The sequence below is a fragment of the Taeniopygia guttata genome, chromosome 2 (genome assembly GCF_048771995.1).
Source record: "Taeniopygia guttata chromosome 2, bTaeGut7.mat, whole genome shotgun sequence".
NCBI lineage: Eukaryota > Metazoa > Chordata > Aves > Passeriformes > Estrildidae > Taeniopygia > Taeniopygia guttata.
The window spans coordinates 82,680,905-82,707,376 of record NC_133026.1 but is presented as its reverse complement, the minus strand read 5'-3'; the positions used below and the strand labels follow the sequence as shown (position 1 = coordinate 82,707,376).

The window sequence follows — 26,472 nt, the reverse complement described above, 5'->3', positions numbered from 1 at the left end:
TTGTGGTAAAGGAATCCATTATAAGAGTATGTCTGCAGGGCAGGCTGAACCTTCTCTGCCTTCACATTGAGCTTGCCCAGATGACAAGCCAGCTGTGAGCTTGTGACGGATTAACCTTGGCTGGCTGCCAGGTGCCCACCAAGCTAGTCCCTTGCTCCCCTTCCTCAGTAGGACAGGGGGAGAAAATACCATGAAAAAGGACATGGGTCAAGGTAAGGACCCAGAGCTCACTCACTGACTACCATGATGGGGAAACAGACTCAGCTTGGGGAAATGAATTTATTTTGTAGCCAATTAACAACAGAGAAGAATAGGAAAAATAATTTTAAAAACCCAAAACAAAAACAACAAAAAAATCCATCTCCCTCCATCCCTTTCTTCCCAGGCTCAGCTTCACTCCTGATGCTTCTGTGTCCTTCCCCCTGAATGATACAGAAGGTTGAGGAATTAAGTTTGTGGTCAGTTCATAACACTTCATTTTTGCTGCTCCTTTTTCATCACACTGTTCCCCTGCTTCCAGTGAGGAGTCCCTCCCATGGGAGGGACTTAATGTACCGCTCCAACATGGATCCTTCCTATGGGTTGCAATCTTTCAGGAGTGGATTATACCAGGTTCGGTATCCCATGGGGTCACAATTTCTGACAGAAAACCTGCTCCAGTGTGTGCTTCTCTCCCTGGACTGCATTTTATATCCTGACAGGAACCTGCTTCAGCATGAGCTCTCCATGAGCACCTTATATGGGGCACATTCACCTGCTGTGGCGTAGGGTCCTCTATGATCTTCAGGGTGGATAGCTGCTCCACTGAGATCCTCCATGGGCTTCAAGGCACAACCTGCTTTGCCATGGTCTTCTCCCTGGGCTGTTGGGTAAACTCTGAATCAGCACCTGGAGCACCTCCTCTCTCCTCTTCCTTCTTCACTGGTCTTGGTATTTGCTCCTTCTCACACATTTACTCACAGATGCAGCACAGCTTTCTTACATACATTTCCCCAGAGCTGCCACCAGCACTGCTGATGGCCTTGGCTCTGTCTGACTGGAACTGGATCTATCTGACAAGGGGCAGCATCTCACAGAAGGCACGCCTGCATCTTCCCCTCCCTACCAGTGCCATGCTGATGGTACCTTGAAGATAGGAGCACAGCTGGCTGATGCCCAGTATACAGCTGCTTACTCCAGTGGACGCACAGGAGAGGTAGGGAACATTGTATCTCTTCCCTTCATCCAGGTGCAGGGATGCCTGTTTGTCAGATAAGAAATATTTTCCACCCGGTCTTCTAAAAAGCTGTACTTCCGATTGGTTTTGCGATCTGAATTACCTGAATGCAAATATGAAATGCAGATGCCATTCAGAGTCTAGGAATCCATCACATACGTGTGTGGCAGTGTGCAAACTGTGACCTATATTTAGTCAGACAAGAGATAACCAACAGCTACACACAGCTCAGGGAACTCAAGGAAGAGGTGAGATCCTATCAAGCAAATAAATAGGCCAGGGACAGAAGTGCAGCCTCACTGTAGTTGCTATCAGGTTTTGTATTATTTGTATGGTTTCTCTTATCCCACAGATAAAAACAGGTTCAAAGGAGAAAATGAATTATCTGGGATAGAACATACAGCTACATCCTTCCCAGTCCTGCAAGAAGAAAATGATGATTTGAAAAGAGAATGAGTAGGCTGGAAAGAGTGGTTAGGGACACAAGACTCTTCCAGCAGAACTACAGTAAGTAAATATTAGATTTATCTGAAGATGGAAAGCCTGGAGTGCATAAAAACTCCCAAACCATGTGATAAGGCAATGATGTTCCCGGAATTTTGAATGCACATGAACAGGAGAGGACAGGTTTGTCTCTAACAAGGATGATACACAAGGTGATGAGAATTTAGATATGAATTTCAGTTACAGGCAGGTTTAGGAAGGGCCTCTCCTGGGCAAAGCCATGACAGAAGAATCCACAGCTTTCAAGTCTATTCCTTGTATAAGGATATAATAAAGGCTTCTTGAAGGGAGAGTCACCTTATTTATTCAGGCCTGAAGCAGCATGTATAGACATTGTAATTATGGTGTTGATCCTGTTGAGAATACACAGCAGGTCTTTGTCCCATGCCTGTCCCTTCCCTGGGTGTGTCTTCTATAGAGGGTGCCTCAGGAGACTCAAGATGGAGATGGGTGATATTAGGGTGAAATTAACCATAAAGAAAACATTTAAATAAAAATGATTAAGCCAGTGTTAGACCTATTATGGGACAGAAAAGACATGTCAGAGAAAAAAAATGTGTACCATGACTGCCCCATTACACTATAATTAGTTTATCTTCGTATAATTTATGTTTAGCTCTATGTCAATGAATTCCAGACAGAAGAAATCCCTGGCCTGCAGCAAGGCTGAAAAAGAGAGGAGCCCTGTATAGCAAAGAATTTTTAAAGGAATTCTGGGAACTCAGATGTGTCCCATCCTTGGAAATTAAAAAATTAAATTAAATTTTTTACAAGCTAATTGATATAAAACTAATCATAAACTAGGTGCTTAAATATCTTTAAAGATCTATGCTTAGATTACCTCAGCACAGGTAAATACTTTTAGGAGGAATTTGGAGTATTTCTCACTGCTTATATTATATAATCAGTCTAGTGTCTCTTGATAGGCATCAGCTGAGTTTAATGAAAAGTATTATTTATCTCAAGGGAGGTGAACAATTATTCTTTTTTCTGGTTCTCTAACTCCTTCTTCCCTTTAGAGACTAATATTTGACTAGCAAAATAATCAATTAAGAGACTTTAAGCTGTTAGATGGAGATCTAGCCCAGTTACCTGACTTAATGACACAAACATCCAGTAATATGTATATATTGATGCCTTGAAGTGAATACCAGGATGTTTTGTCCTGCAAGGTAAATATTGATCAACATGTACAGTGTATTTTTCCTTTGGATCAATATGCCTGTTTCTTCTTAAATCAATAAGTACTTATTCTTACACAGAGGAAAAGTTTGTCTCATAATTAGATAAAATTGGGTATATAGCAAATGAGAATATTTTTCTTGCTTAGCTCCAACAGTTGCAGGGCTCAGGCTTCTAAAAAATAAAACTCAGACTGAACATGTAAAATGCTGCATATGAGGTTCAAAAAATACTATCACTCACATCTGCTGAGCCAGTATAATACACATCCACATATATGACCCAGTTTTTTAGTCAGAGAACAATGGTGCTTACTGAATTTAGCTGAAGCAGTCAATATTCCACATTAATTTCTTTGCTTTTTTGTTATTTTTAACTTCTTGGAATATTTCTCTGTGTGTATGTTTAAACAACAGCTACAATTTTCTAGGGAATCCTGGCACCTGTTTTGTGATCTTCAAGCTCTGTGTCCTACCTATTGCTTGCAACTGATAGTTGCAATGGGAAAACTGACTTTGAAATAAGAAAGGAGATGAGAATTTGATGATTTTGATTATTTCAGAATCACAGCATTTTCAGAATCTGCAATTTCATATTTTTCATGTATTTTAGAAATACATGTAGAAATCATTAACTGCAAAAGCTTTTCCTGACTTTGTTGTTCTTGTGGTTGCTGCTACAGGTTAATATTAGTTTAAAAAAACCCAAAAAGCTCCAAGAATAAAATCAAAACTCTCCACTCCCAAAAATAACTTGATTCCACACTTCAGTAAGGAAAAAAGGCAAGCTAGCCAGCTATGAAAATACTAGTTTGGTCTACTGTGAGATTTTTTCTTGTAGATCTCAGACTGAAAATGGTAATATTTATGGCAAAAGTCATCAGGAAACAAAGTAAAGAATGTTATTTAAATGTACAAAACTGAACAAATTAACCCCCTTTACAGGTATTCTCTCAGTGCCTTCCCCTCCATGAAGAATTCAGAACATGAAGAAATATCGGAAGCATTGTCATATTAAACATTTAAGAATAGAAAAGCTTTACAAAAAACAAGTAACTTCATATTATTAACTGCATTAAGGTAAAGCAAGGAAAAAAAAATGAACATGCACAGCTTTTAATTTATCTTATGAATAAATGTGTAATGGAATAATGTAATAAAATGCTACTTGCATACTCTAAAGAATTGTAGTTAGGGTTTGCATTTCTCTCTTCCTGCAGAAATAGTTAAGCAAAGTCAGAACCTGTCTGCTGAGCTTGACTTTTGAGGAAGAACTTCTATTTTCAATCTCCAGTATTTCCAGGTGAAAATATCTTCCAGTTTTATGCCCTGGATTTCTAAGCTCTGTGTGAGACTACTCAGAGCTGAGCAATCTACACACCCAGTCTCCCACTGACAAGGGAGATGGAGATAAGTGGGGGGAGAGTTGGCTGCTGCTGATGCTGCGTAGGAAGAGGGACCTATCCAGCAGCCCCTAGTGTGAGTGGAAGAGGCACACATTTGGCAGCCCCAAAGGTAAATCCAAAACACTGAGGGAATTGTGCTTTCTTTTCTTATTCTGAGGCAACTGTAGCACTTGGTCACCACTGTGTACAGCTGTTTGACTGAGATACTGCAAGCTGTGTGTCCACAAAAATGCTTCTATTGCATCCTTATATTAATAATTAAATATCAGATGGCTTCAGTTTTACTTATGTTATTTCTGTTCACAATTTGCAGAGGTGTAACAATTGCAAATGGGCTTGGTGTGACCTCTACACTTCCAACAGACCACTTTTCTTCCTTCATGTCCTGCAACTTCCCTTCACCACTCCCACAGGCACAGGAATTTTGCAATTTTTCTCCTCTAATTCTTCCAGTTTCCCCAGTAACTCTGTCCACCAAATCTTCCCTCAATCTCCCTCACACCCATTTTTACTCCCTTTATTACTTGTGCTAATCCATCTCCCCTGTTCCCATGCCAATTCTACAGCAGGCTCTCCCATCCTTGACTTCCCTTGCCTGGCTAGTTACCTCCTACATTTCCCCTTTGTATCTGAACACATTGAGTGTACTGTCTGCAAGCACTGATAAGATTTCCTGTATTCCATTTCCACCCTAAGAGTGTCTAATCTAGTTTCTGCACCTTTTACTCCACTGAAATTGGGAACAGCTGAACTTGGTCAGATCAGAGGACCATCTAACCCAATATTCTGTCTTACAGAGCAGCCAAGTAGGATGCCTGTGAAGTATAATCATTTTGGTCAAGGATATAGAGATATCCTTCTCGCCACCCCCAGCTGTTCTGGTCAAAATCTCTAATGATCACTTTACAGCCAATTTAACAGCCAGAACTTGTTATTCTTTTCCTTCTTGCCCTGTCTGCATTTTTTAATGTTATCTCCCTTTGTCTTGATGGCTTCAAAACCAGTGCTGACTTTAGGTTCTCCTCCTGGTTTCATTATGATCTTTGGAAGTTCCTCTTGTTCTTTGACCTTTTTCTTTGGGCAGACTTCTGGGATCTGTCTTAGACCTCTTCGTCCTACACTCCTCCTCCAAAATAAGAAGATGTAACGTGCTTTTCCAATTAAAGTTTTAGCTAGCAATCCCATACTGACAGTCTGGTTTCTGTAATTTTCTGTTCAAACTGAAAATTCAGCCTTCTCTAACATGCTTTTGAGAATATTTCTCTAAGACCAAGTTCAGCAGTGCCAAACCAGATGTCACTTCTCTCCCTCGGGTTCTGACCACTACCTCCTTCTGAATAATAGTATGCAAAATCAGCATCCTGCCCCTTTTCTCACATTGTCACCCAAACCCCCCATCCTGAACTCAGAACTCTCTCATGTTTTTACATTCAGACTATTTCAAACACTTGAGAACTATTTCTATACATCTAACAGTTGTTAACAGCTAACTCTGGGTTCTCATCCCCTTGTATCTTGATTACTGCAATATTCTTTCTCATAAATTATTTTTCATTGTGACAAGCTCCAGTCCTGATCATTTAGAATATGGATAGAGGGTTCATTGTTTGCCTGCCCCTTTAACCAACTGGAATCCTTTTCTAGATACCTTCATCCACAATTCATTCCATCACTTTAAAAAAATTAATCTGAGGGGTTTTGTGAGTCCTTTTTGATCTATAATCTTTATTGCCTATCAAAATGTAAGCTGTGATATTCAACGGGCCTTTGCAACTTGCCTCCACCACTGAGCAATTTCTTTTCCAAACAAGAATCTTTGCTCTCACCCATGTTGCTCCTCACTGGGAACAGCTCCCAATCTACCATTTATTTTGTTGTTTTGAAGTTTTCATTCTCTGGCCTTGAGGAAACCAGAGTTAAGGTTTCTTAAAGTTAAAAACAATGCCTGTTTTTAATAGGCATAGAAAGACTGACATTTATACTTGTAATATTGTGGGAAAGGCTTTATGTAGACTACAAGATGGCTGTTTGAAGAATAAACTAAAAGTTATTTATTATTTGGGCAGTAACTGATAAGAAATCTTTTCTGATAAGACTAACATTTCTGATAAGAAATCAGTGAATATGAGTACTTTCAACACCAATGTAGCCTTACTTCTCTTTGTGAGATATCAATTATTTCCAACACTTATAGACAGAGTCAGCATTTTAAAAGCCCTCAATACAGAACAGTGATGAAAAATGCAACAAGAAAAAAAAAAATCTTGATTTTGCATTTTTTTTCTTGTAATATGTAGATTACCTTCTCAAGAAAGTGAAATACAAAACATTTTATACTGGCATGAAACCAAATTATATGAAGTCCTCGTCCTTTTTTTTTTTTTTTTTTTTTTTTTTTTCAGTTGGTGAGGATGCTACTTAGTAGTCAGAAGGAGGATAAAGTTCAAGGCAATTAAGAAAAACATGAATGACAGTGAATGCTGCTTGGGACAGAAGATGAAGCCCCCAGATCCTTGTCCCACTACTGCAAGAATCACTTCAGTAGGATGAGAGAAGCCAATGCTATCTTGATTAACTGAGTATGTAGAGTTTTGAGGGGGCTGCTTTTCTTGGAGCACAAACACAAAACACAAGATAGAGGAAATCATATCATTACCAGCATGAGTCTGTGGTTTGGAAAGATGAGCAGTTGGCTTCTGGCAGCTGCAAGGAATGATGGGGACTCAGATATTGCCAGCCTGTCACATTCTCCATATGCTTTTTTTGCAACACTTCCCCCCTGCCCTTACCTAATTTTTTTAAAATGCAGTAAGCATGCTGTCCAAGAAAAATGAATTACATAGGTATCCCTCACTCAGCTATCAAATCGTTCTGTTCCAATCTACTAAATAAAGAGAGGGGCTGTTGCTTTCATGAAAAAAAAAAAAAAAAAAAAAGGTAAAATCGTTTTCATGCAAGCCCATACTAGAGAACCAGGAAGGTATTAATTTTATTTTGTGTATCTAGACAGTGATTTTAATGTTATGCAAATGGAGCAGGCAATTCCTAATCTATCCTGAAATGTATGTGTCAGAGCTCTTGTGTAGTGCAGGTTACTGATGATAAAAACAAGATGTGTTTTTATACAAGAAAGGCGCATGATTACCAGCTTTAGAATTTTTTCTTTCATTACAAATTTAAAATAGGACAAGTCAGTGCAATGGAAACTGAGAGGTACCACCACAGAAAAAGCTAGTGTCTTTTCAGAGTCAAGTTTGACAAGCATTGTTTGCCTCTCTCATTGAAATCAGAACAGCTAGACACAGTAGCAGTCTCTTAGACTTTAAAACTGTTTAAGAAGAAAAACTTCTATCAATCCTTAGTGCACCAGTGTTCCTCATTTTTCTTTTTTTTTTCTTTTTTTTTTTTTTTTATGCAAAAAGGAAACTTATCTCATCAAAAGAATGTCTCCAAACACTCAGTTGAGTTGAGGTTGTCATGATAAGGCAATCTTCACATCAGGAGGCTTTTTCAGAGAGGAAGAAGCTCAGACACAGACAAGGTCCAAGCCTCAGACCCAACTGTCAAGGAAACTGATGCACAAAAGGTCTTAAACTGGCACTTATATTGCTGCTATATTCATAAATAAATTAGTAGAAAAATCCAGACTCAAATCATGACTTCTCTCCCACCTCAATTTGGCAGCCCCTTGTTTTATGTTTCTTTTTTCTTTTCCCCAAACCAGCAGTTAAAGACCATGTACACACTGTGCATCCACAGAAATAACCCTCCTCTGCCTGAGCAAACTCAGATTTACTTGTGCACCCTGCTGGTTGAATCTCTACATCTCCTGTGCATTCCTGTGGAGTCAGGAAAAGTGCTCGGCTACAGGACCTGGCTTCAAGCCTCTTCCTCACTTGATTAAAGCTGTTAGAATTTAATAGGAAAGACAGAGACAGCATTACTGCAAGTAGCCAATACACCAGCAGCTCAATCAAATGACCATGCTTTCTTACTTCAAATACAGATTCTTCTCCATAGGCAGAGGGGAAACTTAAACTTTGGTCTCCTAGAGCTGTAACAGGGACGATCAGATAAAAATCTGTGTGGGGAGAGCAGGAAGCAGGGTGAGAGGAGGAGCTGTTGCTGTGTTTTATCAGGAAAGAAAAGCAGACATTGTAGGTAAAACCAAACTATCAAACTTGATTTCAGGGCAGTGTCTATCAAATATCATGTTGTGTTTCTCAGCTGAAACGGATGAAGAAAAGGACCATAAGACAACCATGAGCAGAGCTGTTTCTCTCGTAATGCAATGACCTCGGTAGATTTGGTTTTCAGAAATTTAGCAACACTGCCCAGAAATGTCTGTGGCTTCTGTGCTCAAGTGGTACTACAGTTCCCTCCTAAAACTAAAGTTGATTAACCTCTAAGTCAATTTAGAAAGCTTCCAAAGGGCTCTGACAATATCAGAGACAATATGATGCTGCTTTTATTACTCCTGGAATTATGCAGCACATCACAAAGACAGTAATATTTGCCCTAAATGGCAGCAGTCTAGGGAACTACTCAAATCATCAATTTTAATTCAACACTGGAACATCTTTGTATTGGAGAGAATATCCAAAAAGGCCAAAGAAGCCCCAGAATCCAGACATGGATCTCAAATCTCATTTCTCACTACATGAAAAATATGCATTCAATTCCATCCTGCTTTGTTATGAGATAAACTGGGGGAAAATACACAGAAATATCAATATAGACAAGGCTTCACTTGAAAACAATGCCAATCGAAGGATTATCCTCTTGTAAGAATCAAAGGTAATTTTATTATGTACAGTGCTTCTACTACATGGTATAGTATATAACTCTAAGCAGAGAAGATTTGAGCAAAGTCATAGAGGATGATGATACTGACCACCAAGATTGACTAGAATCCAACTCAAGTAAAAACAGAGAAGAAACAAGCTATGGGAATAAGGATCTGGAGCACAAAAACAAGGAAAACACCTCAGTTTTTGCAAATTGCTTCACATATCTGACAGGCAGACAAGCCATCAGTTGAGTCTGTAGACCAGTCCTCAACCGAATGGATTTGGTTTTTTCTTTTTTTCCCCATTTTTTCCTGTGAGTGAATGGAAATGTTAATTTCAGAACAGATTTTATTTCTCATTTAAATGATCTTGAACTCTTAGTTTGCTTCAATTGTCCTCCAAAACTAGGTTTAACTGAATTTATACATCCAGTGTTTACTAAGAAATGGCAACTACCATATAGTAGAATAATTCCAAAGAAAAGGTTTTCTTTAAAATCAGGGAACACATGGCTTCCCTTATACAGGGATACCTCACATTGACTAAATTTTCCTGACAAAACTACACTGACTTTTGAAAGGCTAGTGTTCCAGATACCTCTAGGACACAAGGTCCACCATGCTAAAAATGACAGAGAAAACTTTACTCTAAGCCCATGTTTGAAAATGAGTCTCATTAGACAATTTGTATTGCTATGTATGATGGGTAATTTTAACCTCAAACCTGTACAGAAATGTTAGGGATAAAATAGGAAATCCAGAAAATATGTATTTACAGAGTAAGAGTGAAAATGTTGGTGAGCAGAAATCTGCAGAGGCTCACTAAAATCAGCTGGCACTGGGCAAGGAATCTTTAGGTCCTGTGCTGTTACCAGAATGTACAATTCATGAGGCAATACCTATACCAAAACTAAGTGCACCACCTGCCAAATAGAGCTTTACTTATACAAACATAAGGTCTTTCATTTACTCATGTTCTGTGTTAGTGAAAAGACAGCCATCTCTCTTTTTGACCAGAGTGAGGGTTTCAGTCTCAGGACAAAAGAAAAACTGTGCTAGTATGTCTACGTAAACAAGGAGGCACCTTGATTATGCTGATCCTACTTTAAAAAATATCAGCAAAGAGAAAAACACCAAACAACCTCCCCCACCCCTGAAGTCCAGATTTTATTGTAGAGACAAAAAAAAGACCTTTTCATTTCCTCAGTGGTCATGTCTATTTCAAAATCAACACTTAAAATATTTACTCAACATTACATCAACATTCATAATGTTTTAAACAGGTTTTATGCATGGCCAAATAGTATGCAGACATTTGCAAAACAATTTGTCAACATTGCCTCTGAGGTGTGTTTTAATGAAAATGTGAAATTTAAAAAAAATGTTAAAATGCAAGCTTTCCAGTGCAGTCAATAATAAATTTAGCTGAGCAAAAATATTAAATTTGAATTCAAATGAACTGTAAATACACAGTATCTATCAGGAGTCTGTGAAAGTAATTTAGTAAAATAAGCAATATTCTATTGCAATATGTTAAAAATAGCTGTTTGAGGGAAGCTGAGGCATCTGGAGCCTGTTATATGGGCTGCTTACCAGGGAAGGCTTTCTTTGTCTTATGGAGTCAATGGAGTTATCAGAAATAACAAGCATTTATCTAAGTAATTGCATAAGAGAAAACATTAAGAGCTTGGCACCATGTTAATAATGATTCTCAATTAAAATGTTATTTAATAAACAGGCCCATTTTATTACTCATGGATTAAAAAAAAATTAATAAGTGACTGCTAAACAAGTAATTATAAGGGTAATAAAGCTCTCCATTCTGATTAGGGAAAGTATTCATTTCATGACCATCCAGTGATCCATTTTGTACCCCAGCTGTCAAAAGAGGCAGCATGCAACCATTTAGGGACAGTATGATTGTTGCTGTGCTTATGTAATACTGCTATTACATTTTGTATCACTAAAAATGCTTTCAAACTCATTATTGGGGTAATTATAGATCAGCTTGCTTATACATTAACTGCTCTTGAGTCTTCCTTCTTAAGTCACAAATAAACTGATGCAATTTTTCTGCTGGGGTTGTGAAGCCCAGCTTGGGTTTATGGTTTTGAGCCTCCTGTCAGCATCTCTCAAAGCAGCTCTGAGTCAGGCTGTGGGCAAAGTGCTTTGCCCCTGCTCTCTGACTCCAGCCAATAAAGTCTTGGCAGAAGGGTCCAAACTTATGAGATGCTGGTCACCCACACTTCTCACTGCTGGCTGATGTAACTTGTCAAACCTGCAGGCACCCCTGAAATGCACTCCAACAGGCTGAGATAGGAAATATTGGTGCAGGAAATAAAAAAGTAGAGAACAGGTTCAATGCCTGGCAGATTTTCAACCTAGGCAGAGATCAGAAAGCTGGTAAATTATGTTCCTGCACCTAGTTTAAGACCCTGTTTCCGTTTAATTTTTGCTGTTTAGGGTAACCTACACATGTAGTTTTCTGCACATTTCTTCTTTTTAGCTCTTTCAGGCAAAGGAGACCTGGGTACAGTGGGAAAATCCTATCTAGGCTTGGACTTCTTCAGTTGTTGGGAAGACTAACTTCACTCACAAAAGGAATTGCTTCCCCAGCAATTTTTAAAATGGTCAGTGAGCCATCTGTCTTATCTGTGTACACTGGTAGAAAACAGGTAAGGCATGAAAATAGATTCCCCCTCAAAATTATATATTTTTCTTTTTCCCCAAAGAAAATAGATGGCCCACAGAAATGTGCTATCAATTATTCTCTATGTTTACCTTTCTTTCTCCAATAATTTAATTATTCTTTGTGATATAACACAGGTGAGCTCCATGGACACTGAATATTAATATTATATTCCTAAAGAGGAATTGTCACTGTCCTTCCCCAAGACAGTGCCACAGGAACAAGATGTGTTGCAGTGGGAGGCTATTTTTTCAGTATGGATGGTACATTAGTCCCCAAAAGCCCCTTGCCAGCAGCAAAGTTCAGCTAGCAGCACATCAGGAGGCTCCTCACAAAGAAAGATGGTACTCTGGTGCTTAGTGTGATAAACAGCAAAGGGAACGATTATGCTATGAGGCAGAAGCCGAGCTGGCGCTCTTCCTTGATATTCGCATCATTGCATGGCATCAGCCAGAGGATAAAGAGATAAAGGCTGAACATTTGTCATCTCACTCATCAAAGCTAGTGTTTTTTAAAAAGTCATGCACAAGGCTTCATTTTAGCTGAGAACCATGAGACCAATGAGTGATCCATACTTCTGGAAAAAGTTGAGTGAACACTCCGAGTAAGAGAGGATTGTTGGGAAGTCATTGTAGTTTTCATTTCAAAACAAAGACTTAAAATGACAGAGGTGCAAACAAAGTAAAAATTCTGGAAATAAATAATTTATTGAAGGTTTGATCCTGCAGTTCTCAGTTCTAAACCATGTGGGCTAGTAGGAACAGGAAGGGGGAATGGAAATAAAAGGTAGGAAGTCAAGTCCTAAAATGCTATGCTACCTATTTTTATTTGATAACAGCACCTAAGTTTGGTTCAAAACTTGGGTGTTATGTAAAGAAAGTGTGTTTTCAGCTGAATCTTAGAAAAGATTATTAGTCCTACTGCCACACTTAAAAGGGAGATGGCAAATGTTTAAAATATTTGTCGTGAGCTACAAGGAAAAAAAGAAAGAAATTCTTAACTATAAATTACAGGAGATGAATTCTCAGAATTTGCAGCCTCTTAACCAATGTCCTGATTCCCAGTATTAGATAGTATTTAGGAAGTGACTCTAAGATTATACTCATATGAAGGATTTTTTTGTGTATTTAGGGCCCTACCTGTGTTACCTCACTGTGTACACTCTCAGTTCTGCCATTCTAAAAAAGTTATTAAGATTGTCAGCATAAGAAAGGAACATGGGTCTTGAAGAGCAAGATGCAAGAAACTGCTAGCTGCACACACTTTTAAAAACTTTTGTGTAATTTTGGATGCATTTGAGAGGCACTATGCCTTAAAAATAATTTAAGAAGGAACAACTTGAAAGAGAATTACCAAAATGCAATAGTTAATCTGGAGAAATGTAAACAATAGAGCATTCTGCATCATATCCTGTGGGGTGGGCTGGAAAAACAAAAGTATCTAAATTATTTCTCTTTGGTTTGGACATTTTTCTTTCGAAGGAAAGATACTCCCAGTGAAAAATACAGTCCCAAGAACTACCCTAGAAAGGATGAGCGCAGGTGTTTTATTCCTCACTCTGATGAGAGAGCAGGACAAAAATAATATTCTCCTTTTTACAAGAGGATTGTTTGTTCCTAATTTTTTGCCATTGCAAACCTGAAAGACTGACCTGCTTTCTTTGAGAATTTTTCATCTGAGAATTTTAATTATTGTTTAGAACATACTGTATTTTGCCAGGTAAGATTATAATACGAAATTTAGATCCTATTTCCAGGAGCATCTTGGAAACTAAAGCAATTATTTCTCTAAATAGACTTCAGGTCTCAATTGCATATCGGCAGCAGCTGCTCACTGTTCAATACAATAGGTGTCCTAGCCAAAGATCCATGCTTATACAGTTCAAAAGGGCCAAGAGGGGTTCTTTTATTCAGATCTCCCCTGTTCCCATCATTGCTCTAGGCTGGTGTACTTTTATGGGGAAAAGCGTAGGTAGCTAGAGACCTTCTCCTCTGCCTCATTATTGCCATAGTATTTCCCACCCACTGAAGCACTAGATGTTCCAGGTGAGACAGAAAGCTCCAATGGACAGAAATTTCCTGTTCTGCTCTTAGACCAGATCATCCCAAACTCATATTCGCTGCTTTAGGAACCAACAGTGGATTCACACATGAAAGCTGCCCCAGTTGCACAAAGGATGGATGTAGTTAAAGGGACATTTTAAGGATATCTATCATCCATGTCCTCTTGACATTAATGTCCCTTAGTTAAGGTCCCATGCCTTGAACCACTGCAAATGTCACCTGCAGTAAGATTATCAGTGGAATCCTGCAAATTTTAAAATCATAAGGCAGGAAAACTGTTCTTTATGTCGAATATGGTGCCTAATTAAGAAAAAAAAAGTATAGCCCTGGAAGGCATTTTGAGTGGTTTGGTGGTTCAACTGACAAGTGATATGATACTGTTACATGATGTCATCTATGGAATATAGTTTTTTTCCCCTGGGATTCTGTTTGGAAAAACAATAAAAATCCTAACTAATTTTCCACATTTCCACACAAGTGTTTCTCAGATCTAGTCACTCTCTTTGATAAGAAACATAAGGGACAAGGCATGTCTTAATATCTACATAAACCAAACCAAAGCATGGACTTTCTCTAGCAAGTGTATAACTCAGCTTCTCCCTGCAAGCAACTTAAAAGAAGGAGAATTTAGGGAATTTAGTAGAATACTGTATATGAGGTTATATTTAACTTCTGCATGCTAGCAATTCAGGAACCATTGCTGATTAATAGACACTCTATACATTACAGATTAAATATAGTTTTTCTCTGGCAATGGGTACATCAGCTTCTTGCTCAGCATAGTAATATCTAATGTCCACATATGAATTCTTTAAAACACTTTTATACAAAGTAGGGTCTTCAGCAGCTCAGGGCCTACTAGAAGGTAAATAACTGCCATAGCAGTTCTGCAGTGAGTGCTGCTAGGATTGGTGCCTGAAAAGCAGGATATCCTGTAACTGTGTTTGACCACTGCAGTGACCACTGGTAGAATCAGACATCTGAGAAATTCAGGATTTTGAGTTTGTGACTGTAACCTGAAACAAAAAGTTAAAAAACCACACTAGGTTCTTCTGTTAGATACCTGGGCATTCACATGGATCCCTACTCAGCATTGTTGGAGGCAACAACAAGACTTTTCTTAAAATAAAGTCAGAGAAGAAACAAGCCTTACTCTGCAGAAAGTCCAGGTAAAAATTTTATCTTTATGGGTCAAGAAATAGCTAAAAAAGCCCTAAAAGACACTAGCTCAGTACAGACAAAACCAAGAAGCATTAATAAAAGGGCAAATGGATGTCAACAAAGAGCAAATGTGTAACAATCCCAAATTCAGTATATTCATTGTGTAACAAATAATGAAAAATAGAGGAAAAATGCCTGGACATAAGGTAGGAGTGAAAGTGGGAAAGAAAATCTAGCTACTTCACAGTCTGCACTGGAGTCCCCACAGAATGAACTGTCAAACCTGAAAATGTAATGCATCACTGAACTCAGAAAGCTTTCATCAGACAGAAAATGTTGACTGTGAACCTGCATTGACCCAAATGCACTAATTATTGAAAAGAAGTCACTGATTGCTCCCACTGGTGAGGTACTTACTTGTGTCTTCTCTCTTACCCCAAAGAAGATGACCAGCTGAGATGGAAGGATGAGATACTGGGTGTCTGCTGGGTGACTGAAAAAAAGATGGAAGAGGTATAGATTCAGGTAATACTTTTGGAGGTCCTGCCCTTGACTGCAGAAGTGATGATTCCATCAGGCTCTTACCTATAAGAAAGCTGTAAATAAGTCTCTGTGCTGTGGATCCATACAGCTACAACCCACACATTTGAAACCAAAAGGTTAAGGTTCAGGGTAAGGACAAGTCAAACCAAGGCAGCAGTGCTGACAGACACTCTGAGGAGGGCAGGTTTTCCCAGCAGTGGAACAAAGGGCTGTGGAAAAGGAGAGTGGGTGTATTATCTTGCAAAAGTATATCTTTGCCTCTTGTTGAGGGCCCAGGATAGACACTGTGACCAAGCACCAGGTGGGAGAGGAGAGTCAGAGCAGTTCAGAGATGATGACATTTCCAAGATCCATGCCTGCCATATAGAGGGAGCTGCATGCTGTATGGCAGCAGGGGGAACCATGCTTGGAAGGTAATTGAGTCTCCAGGGTGAAGAGGAACCTTTCTCAGCAAATTTATGAGCAGATGTCAGCTCGGCTTTATATTTACATATGGAAATACACCTGACATGAGCGAGGGAGCCTCTCTCAAAGAATGTATTTAGACTGCTCACAGAGCAGTGAGACACCATGATTACAGAAGACCTTACAGTTCCTCTTAACCTGCTGCTTAAAACTCACCCTGGGAAGAAATTGAAACAGAGGTGTTTCTTTGTAACACATAGTAAGTCATAAGTTTCCACATGTCCTGAGGACCACCAGGAGCACCCCTGACTTCAAAACGGGTAATATCCGAGAATGGTAGCTCAGTCCAGATGGACATAAATGGATCTAGAGCCTTAAAAACCTGTTTTAGGTAACATCTACTGGTCTTCAGTGTGTAACACAGCAATAGGAAGGACGAGATGTATTCCATGGATAGGTGAGAGGGTATTTTTAAAAAGAACTGATGTCAAGTCATGTAATAAGCTGTGAATGTCAAATTGTCCATGACTGCCAGCAGGCATGCAACACATCTTCTGTAAAGTGCTTGGGTAACAGGAAAAGAGAGTACATTATGTTATCATCAGGAAATAGGAGATAATGAAATAGATGCCAAATAAAGAATGTGAGTTGCAGCCTAATAAAATAGTTCCTCTTTTCTACCCCACTTTTTTCATTTCTAATTCTGAAACAGTGTTTTGTCCAATACACATCTCCTTTTTCATGTCATTGGGTTTGAAAGAAAAAAACTACCCAATGATTATACCAGCCATGTGTACTCCATTGAAATATAAGCAAATGTAAACTTTGCTCATTTGACATCCTAAAGCTGAGTAAGATTCCTTGAGCTGGAAATGGATACTGCCCAACCCAGTGGAGCTTGGTTCATATACAAACTCACAAATGTTCATTGAATTCTAAAACCAGCAAAGGAAGGTTTTTCACATAAGAGAATTTGTGTCCAATTCCTCACTTAGCTCTACTTCTGTGAACAAAAGCATTTTCCCATTGTAAAATTAGGTGATGAACATTCCTTCCTCCCAGAAGGAATCTTTGCCTGAGAAAAAAAAAATTGAAAAATGTATGCCAAGTTACATAGAAACTGTTCTAATCCTTGTTCAGTGGTCATGGTTAGCCATCAGACTTAACATATCATCTAAAGGAAGAGTAAGTTGCAGGTCCCATTCAAAGCTGTGTGAGATTTCCCCTGCAATTTTGCTGTGTAATATGCCTTTAATTAAAACTCCCTATCTAAAAAATATTAACACATCACTCATTTTCCCCCAAAGTAGATAATTTGTCCCTGAACTTCCAAGGCTGAGAGATACTTAGAGCAGGCTCTCCTTTTTTGCACTGATTTATTGAGAACTCAGACCTTCAAGCTAGATCTCAGTGCAAGTAAGCGTAAATGATTAGTGCAGATAGACACTTCCAATTAAAGCAAAAATTACTTTGTTAGAAAGAACCCAAACCAAATGAAACCAAACCAAACAAAAAATAAAGCAAAACAAACTAAAAATAAACAAACAAACAAACCCAAAACCCCCCAAAAACCCCAAACAAACAAACAAACAAACAAACAAACAAACAAACCCAAAAGACCTCCCCCCCAAAAAAAACTCAAAAAACCAAACCAGAACCAAACCCCCCCAAAAAATAGAAACCAATCCACCAAACTGTTAAGAAAGTCAGTTGAAATTTTTGTCTTTCTCCATTACCAGATTTCAGCTAGAGGGTAGGAAAGTTCTGAAAGTTGAGGAATATCGTCTGGTCAGCTATATAGATTGTAACAATAATACCTACTACAAGAGAAAGACAAATCCAGTAATGACAAATATTTCAGCCATGGGAAATTTCCTTTTATAAGTCATTGGGATACATGACTCTTCCTACATAATTTCTGCCCAGCCTATTTGGAGATTGTCCCAATAAACATTCTGCCAGCTCACAAGGGGAACTGCAAACATATTCACAATTTCCTCTAACTGGCATCTTTCAAGCCCACCTTTCCCCTCAGCTTCATTTAGACAGCTCAAACTTCTCATTCAAAGCAAAAGCCTTACTCCACCTCCACACAAGTATTAACACTTATTTTTGAACCAACTCTTCCCCTTGCACCCCCACTGAGACGTTTGCTGGATGTGACGGCCGGGCGAAGCTGACCCATCTCTTCCCAGTGCCTCCCAGGTTCAGGACCCACCAGCTCACTCCCACGTGGCTCATTTCCTCCCACATCTCGGTTTCAGTACCTCCCCCTGACCTCTGCAGGAGAGTAAGAAGCCGTGACTATATATAGTAAGGTGCTGAAACATTTCTCACATACTCTGTGAGGGCAGAGGGTGGGAGAAGACAACATTGAGAATTGCATCCTGCTTGGAAGAGAGCACATTCAGACTTGCCTCAAAAAAAGTTGCTCTTCCTAAACATCAACAGTTTTAGTATAAATACCTTGGAATATACCATCATGTACTGTAAACCTGTAAACTTGAGCCATTAGGCATCTGTGACTTATGGACACAATTTTTTACTATCTCCATAGGGAAATAGTAGTTGTAACAAAAACTATATATTACTCTAAATTTGATCTTAAACATCAATTACTGTAGGTGTCATATAATTCATGCCAATTCTCACTGTACCACTCTACTTCAGACCTTACTGAGAAACTGTTTTCCTTCTGTGGAACTGACAGAAAAATCCAAAACAACCAGCCAGAAAAAAAAAAAAAAAAAAAAAAACAGCACAAAGTGGGGTGCTTTTAATAACAGATCTCAAAATTTGAAAGTTTTCATCTGTCTTGTGTTTCCGTTTTAGACATTCTCTCTCACCTACTCCATGCACTAAATATTCACCAGAAATGAACAATTTGCACATAAATAATTATAATTCTTAATAATTCAGCAATGGGATTCCACATTATTTTCCTTTTTTAAAACTACTTTCCTGATTTTTTTTTTCCATTTTGCAAATCCTCCAGCTGCCCTGGAAGAAGTCTTGGCTAACAGACACTACTCCTAAACTGCTTGTCCATACATCACATATGTTGCCAAAAAAAGGACTGGAGTGGTTGCTTGCAGCACCCCAGCAGGGATATGTGGCACTCCTGGAGTTTGTTTCTCACCCTTAACTAATGTCACAATATTAGTAATTTTGGCAGTGACAGCTTTCTCAGCATAAAAATGCTCCCATTGAAACAGAGTTCTGCACTAACTTGGCTGAGTCTTTTCCCAGCTAAGAGTCTTCCTCTCTGCATTACACGTGGAACTTTTAGGCCCCTTCCTTCATCCATGCAAACCTAATGTGAGGTGACACTGAGGAATAAGGGGCCTTAGGCTTGGATTCTGAGAGTACCCAACCACTGGCCCTATGTAGCTTGAGACTAAGCCTTTGCCTCTGAATTCAACTCTTTTTCCTGAAAGCAGAAGCCTATATATAGAGTGTCCCGCAGACCAGAGCCATTCAGGCACAGAGTTTCTCTGGAACACAGATACAGTCTGAGTATGAGAACAAGAATCTTGGCAACATCACCTCAGTGAGCTGTGTGACAAAGGTGACCTAATACATAGGCTATGAAGATTGATCCTTTAAAATCCAACCCTTCCACTATTGACCGCAATAGCATTCTGCCTTTAGGAATGAATGCAAGCTATAAAATATCACTCTGAGTCAAAAATAAACTTTTTAAAGAAATAAAAAGAAAAAAAAATTGAATCAGAAATCAAGATCACCTATCCTCTTATAAGCTGATCTTACCTGGGTTGAGTCACACCAAGTATAAACTAATCTCCAGGAAACAAGCACCCCTTATACTCTTGCTCTGAATTCTTTGCAAACAACACCTACTTTTTTGCCTCTGTAAGTGTCACACAGAGACAATGTGAAAGAGTAGGGGAAGCAAAAAAGAAACAGTGAGGCATCAGCCAAAGTGCAGTTCTGAATTACTACCACATTATTCTTCAAACTGATATTTATCTTGTTGATAAATATTGATATATTTATCAACAAGATAAAATTTGCTTGGGTTCTCCATCAGTCCTTTGATTTTGCTTGTGTAGCACAGGTGGAGCCACAAGAGCTCCATCTCCCATTTTTTCCCTCAGAGAATTCCCCTCCTCATGGGGATCCTCCACAGATGGGGAAGTGCCAGCAGCTTTTCCTGTTCCTACAGCAGCTTTAATACCTCCTGCTCTGGATTGAATACTACGAGGCAAAGTGGGAAATTATAGACCAGAGAGGTGGGGAGGAAGCATCTTTAGGAGGAAGCAGAAGCAGAAGTTTTTCAAAGGATGAGAGAATGAAAAGGCCAGGTAGCAGATCACTAGAGGAGAAAATACACTCTAGGTCTTTAGATGATAAAAACAAAGTGCAGAAGCCACGCAGCTGTAACTATTTTCAAGGCACAGACACACAAGGGAAGAAAAATTTAAAAACCTCAGGCTTTAGATAATGTTCAGAGCAGGTCCTGGCAGCTAACAGAATTAGAAGCACTGCAAGAACCTCAACAGAATCACATATTTAAAGGGATAATACTGAAATGCTACATGATGGGCAAAAATCGTCAAAGATAAATAAATTTTCCCTAAGAAGAGAAGACCAAGGGCATGGTGCAATAAACTCCATTATAGCTATACAACTGGGGAATTAGCTACAGGTCTGATTTGAAAATCAGTGCTTAATAACTTTTCTCAAAATAAATTATGGCAAGAGGACATGGATGTACCTACAAATCAATCTTACTCCCCTCTTGAAAAAAACCCCAGATATTAAATCACTATGCTATAGATTTAAACTAGAGTAATATTTTTGTGTCTCTCCTGAGTATGGAGAGGAGTGCTATGATTACCCATTGTCTTGTCTCTTGTAAACCCCATGAAAACCTAATGCAGAGGAGACTGGGTGCACCCCTGTATCCGTATCACCAAATACTCAACTCTGAAACTCTTCTAGTGGAGACTGTCCTGTGCTTGTGTATTTTCTATAGTGTCATAAGGTTATACTACAGCTATATATCGTATACACACTCATGGGAGAGTATGCTTTTTTTTTTTTCTTTGATTAAAATCCTTCTCCAATGAATTTGCTGTCCAAGTTTCTTCTAGTCTCAATGGACATACTTTTTATGCAATATTTTGTGGTAATTCTCATTTCTAGCTGTACAAATCTTCAGGAATGTGCAATGCAGGCTAATTTTAATTCTTCACTTCCAAAGTCAGACTTTGGGGGTGTATGCAAAGAAAAGTCAAGTTGCTTTTCAACTTGAGTGCAGCTCAAAACTTCTAGGAACATTGTGTGTTCCCACAAAACTAAGCTGCCTTTAGTGTTAAGCCTCACTAGATGTGTGAGTTTGGGCAAATATTTTTTTTTTTGCCTTAGTTTCCCTAAAACTAAGGTTAGGCTCTATTGGTGAAAAGCCCTGCAAAAAGAAGAAGTAATTATTATTATTGCTCTATAATAATTAACCCTTCAGGGAACTAAGAAGTGGCCTATCTTCTCATCTCCCAGCTGAACAGACTTGAGGCACTTTGGCAGGGCAGTGCAGGAAAACTTAGGGCTAGATTCACAAGAGGCACCAGTGCACACAATTCCAGCATGTATGTGCTACTGGTATCCTTTCCACTCAACACCAAACTCTAACCCTACTGATACTTTTGCTTCTCCCAGGCAAATGCCTGATTGCCAGCCACATCTTAGAACTGCTGGAGTCCAGATTCCTCTGAGCAACTATGCACTTCATTCCTGCCAATCCATGGTGGGATTCATATTACTTTATGTCAGCAGCTTTTAATACAGCCAGTCCCATACAAAAACACAAATGGCAGTAGTAAGCTCATTTTACACATAGAATAAATTAAATAAATTGCTCAGCTAAAATACAGAAAATGCAAGTTTAGATCCTACCCTGAGAGATGCAGAGCAAGCAATTTGAATCCATGGTCCAGGTCTGCTGAGGAGACAGTTTCCCTGGGTGTGATCTAGAGGAAGAATGAGAGTGACATTTAAAAATTGATCATTGCTCATGGTTTCCATACTTTCCCTACAATGGTTCAACTTATGAGAAGAAAAGTGATTTTATTAAACTCTTGAAGAAGGAGCATGGGATAGTTTCACCCTCTGTTTCCATCTGGAGTGATTTGAGAAGGTTATATCAATACTAGTTTGACCTGGGTCTTTGATACAGCACTGTTTTGGCATCCATTTCAGTAAATTTCCTAGTAAAAGACAGGTAGACTGCACAAGGACTTCAAAATTACTGAAAAGTTATTTTATGTGTAAGGAGGTATGAAAACATGAAGCAAGGCACAGGTGATGGAGGACTCCATAGCACTGCTTTTCAACTTGAACGCAGCTCAAAACTTCTAGGAACATTGTGTGTTTACGCAGTGCAGTATTTTTCCATATGAGATCTCACATTACTGAAGCTGGAGTCAATTTGGATGTGTGTGAAAACAACTGGAGGTTTGCAGTATGGGTGGTCATATGCTGCATGCGGACAGTATCACTTCTGCTGGATAAAATCAGAGAGCAGTGCTAAATGCTACATCATCTGGGATTGACTATCCAGGAACTAATGACTGCTTAACTAGCATTTCCTAGATTTTTATGGTAGGGAGGTTAGGCCAGATGATCCACTGCAGTCCATTCCATCCTGACCCATTCTGTGAACTGTGATTGCTACTGATAATAATGTATATTTTTTTTTCTGGGGAAAAAGAGTGGCACTTCTAGATTGTTTTGCATGCAGTTAGTAAATGAGTCAGCACCTTCTTGTAAAACAGTAGTAACTTCAAGTGTGCTGAATCACAGTTTCAAGGTACTCTAAGGTTCTCTTGTCTGCACAGGCAACACATTTTCTGTTTGCTTCAGCAGGGAGGCTATTATTCTGAGACTGAAAAAAAGGGGTTGAGGTCTCATGTCTTATTCTGAGATCAGCATTTAACTGTTTCAGTGCATTGCATCTGCATCTTCTCTTGAGAGTTTTAATATATTCTTCTAAGTCATGGCTAAAATCTTCCAGAGGTAAATGTACAGCCCACCCAAACTGCTAACTACATGTTGTCACAAGCTTTGTTAATGAGTGTAGGGAGGGAAAAAGAAACTGTGAAAAAGATACAGAATGCTGAATTTATATTAAAAAGTCAATAATTTGAACATGAAGTATTATTTCTTCTGGAATTAAATTTCCCATTCTTCAAATGTTCCACTCCTGCAAAACCCAGCCCCTCCCAAAACACCTTGAACTTCCTGTGTGTCTCTCTGTCACTCTCCCCTCCTCTTGCTCTCTTCCCATATCCTTTGCACACATAGCTGAGACAGAGGCAATGTACTCAGTGGCTGCCTCTGGGTGACACTTCTTGGCGGCCTGGCAATAAGCACAGGTTTCCTGGTCACCCGCCCTCTGCCATTAGTTGGGTCATGGGTCAACCTCTGTTTTCTCTCAGTTCCAGCTCTTTTCTACATACAGGTATGAATTCCGTAAAATGTCTGTTAGAAACTTATTATATCTTGTGATCTCTACATCACATCCACTTTAGCTGAAAGTCATGAACCAGTTTGCCTACTGCCTAAGGTGGTATAGGAGCACAGCCCCATAACCTCCGTGTTGTTAGGAAGGAGGCCAAGAATAAAGGAAGATTGACTATAAACTCACTGCAATGAGGAAAATAGTAAACTTAGGTACAAGAAAAATGAGATTAAAGTTCAGCAAATGTGTTAATCTTACATTGGCTAAACCTGCCCTTCACAGTTTCTCATCATTTCCCTGATTTTCCTGACAAGATAGGGGCAGCGTAGTTCCACAGGAACCAAAAGCAATAAGTGCTTGGGCTGGATTTTTATTTCCTCTCTACAAACTGTCCTGTTCCAGATGAAAACAAATCCAGCTTTTTTCACCCAATGGTGGGACATCGTTATATCACAATTTATTCTTTATAAGTTAAAACTTCTTTGTGTTGTAACCACTGGCAGGAGTGACTTCACTAGGAGAAAGATATCCATGCTGCCAAGTGAGTTCAGAGTTGGGTCTGTGAAGTTGTTCTCAACACCAAGGCTCATTTCCAAACTCATGAAATCAATCCCATGCAATTTCCCCACAAGCTCATGTGTGGAAAGCACAAACGTATTTCCCTATAGAGGTAAAAGTATGCAATCACCCTATCTACTTTAAAGATATAATAAAGTTTGCACTTTAGCATTCATTCTATAGTCCAGTGCTTTGGTATTAATAATTTTGTTGCTTGTTTTTTACTCAGGGATTACTTTCGTAAAATCTTTCCTTCATATCCTCAGAGGAAATCAGAATAAACGATTGCCAAATGCCACATTTCCCATTGGGAAACAGCATTCTCAGCCATCTGAACACTTGGTGTACCACTGAACAGCAAGTCTGTGCTGCAGATAGTATTTATAGTACATTTTATGAGACCAAAAGTTGTCAGTTAAACCACTAGAAACTAATAAGTGGGCCTAGTGTCATTTGAGTTGTCAACAGGATATAAGCTGATGTAAGAGGAACACCTACATTTTTTTAGGCTTCTTTTCACGAATAAATGTACCGTTGATAGTCATGCTTGACTTTGTAGGAATGTTTTGAGTAAGGAATATAGTAATTTCCTCCATTGCAGCAGTAATGATCATCAGACCACTAAAAGACACTCACTATAGAGTGAATGAGTATATAGAAGCATGCCTAATTCTCGAATGTGGTCTTGCTGGGAAACCTCTGTTTTACAGTAAGAATTCTCTCACACTCTAGTTTTTTCTTTAGAGAGAGCACTAGCAAGAGAGGAACCACAACACTGAAAACAGTTTCTGTAATGGAAAGGGTGAATGCTAAAGCACACAGAAGAGGGAAATATTATTTCATTTAATAAACAGAAATCTCCTCTGAACTAACTCACATTTTTAATTGCATTAAAGCCAATCCAATGCCATTGTCCAAAGTGTTGTGAAGTTGCATTTCTGTATATACATATATACACATATTTATATATCTAATACATATATATATGTATAACAATACTAAAGCCTTCTCTGAATAAAATAAATCAAATTCTCAATTGATGAGATTCCATTCTTCATCCCTTCACCCCTCCTCAAATCTTGTGCTGTGAGAGAAACTACTTTACCCAGCAGCTTTGAAAAGGTAGGTAAATGTCTAGAGGCAGAAATTTTCATTGTTCTGCTATCATAAATACCAAGTGCCAAGAAACTATGGATGAAATATAGGTCCACAAGTTTTGAATCTGCCAGTTTCAGATCAAGTACTCTAAGGATAGATATGAATCTACTTCTTTGTTGATTCTACTTCTGATTATCATTAATACTTATCTGCATGATCAAAGAAAATCAATCTGATTACAAATCCCTAGGACAAAATGCAGTTCAGTCAGTTCCTGTAAGCAAAAAATCTCAAATTTTCACTGACAGAACAGCCTGACACTCTTGTAACTTAAAGTTTTGAAAGTTTAACACCAACATTTAAGTGTACTTCATCCCATCCTAGAATTATAAGTTAAAGTGCAGATGGCATCCCAAAAATGTAAATTACTATCTGCTCAGGGAACATGTGCTTTTAAACAAAGGCAGAAATTTCCCTGAAAAAAGAGGCTAAGGAACTTGCCTGTGCACACATTTATCAAAAAGAAATCTGTGCTGCGTTCTTTTCAGTTTGGAATAGTAAGTATATGTGAAAAATATGGTGGGAAACATTTTCCCAGAAATATACCAGCCTGTTTGAAAAAAGGAAGTAGTGAGATTCTCAATAAGTAGCAGAATTTTTAATGATTTCTGCTATTAAAATTTAGATAGGGTTCCAATAAAAGTTCCAGTGAGCCTTTTAGCTATGCCTTTCCTCAATAATTCTGTCCTCAATGGAGAGAAAACATTGCTCCATATGAGCTCTGAACTTATGTAAAGCTGATCTTAAAAAGACAGGCAGTTTGAAGAAATTTGTGTTTAAAGCTAGAAAGGACAAGTTCATTGTCAAGACCCTCTGTTCCTATAAATTGCCAAAACAAAACACACTGCCAAAAAAAGAAAGCCAAATCTCAGAGATGAAACAGAAATTTTAGATTTCTTCCACACTGGACTTGAGATAATAAAGGAAATAATTAAAAAAGAAAACACAAAGACTACACTTCTTTGGGATATAGCAGTGTTTCCAGCACACCTGAGATTTTGCAGTGGTATATATCAGATCATGTGAGATTATGGCTGGGAGCAACATTTGACATTAAGTCAGAATTGCTGGTAGGATGGAGACCCTGCAATAACTCCCAGGTCATATTTGCATGTGGAGATAGAGCCCTCTAGCATGGACTGACTTAGCCAAGACAGCTTCAGGCTGGCAGTGCTGCAATAATAGCAGAGACTCCAGCTCAGGCTTGCTCTGGCTGCCCCTGGGGCTCTGGGCAGACCCATCCAGCCCACAGCAATTGATGTTTTGCTGACTTGGTTACAGTGGCACTGGGTACTTGAGCTCGACCGAATCAAGGCAGA

General features: G+C 38.9%; 1 protein-coding gene across 7 annotated transcripts in view; it reads right to left on the bottom strand.

The window, feature by feature from the left end:
• Positions 1 to 24,170, bottom strand: part of IKZF1 (IKAROS family zinc finger 1) — a 101,741-nt gene extending 77,571 nt beyond the window's left edge. Inside the window, exon 1 of one of the 7 annotated variants that reach the window (XM_030265727.4) lies at positions 21,874 to 24,170. In XM_030265727.4, the coding sequence (XP_030121587.1) occupies positions 21,874 to 21,907 (34 nt within the window). In that variant the 5' untranslated portion in view covers positions 21,908 to 24,170. The remainder of the gene's footprint in view (positions 1 to 21,873) is intronic. The other 6 variants (XM_030265736.4, XM_030265731.4, XM_072924357.1 and 3 more) reach the window with 6 other exon arrangements.
• Positions 24,171 to 26,472: the final 2,302 nt, after the last annotated feature.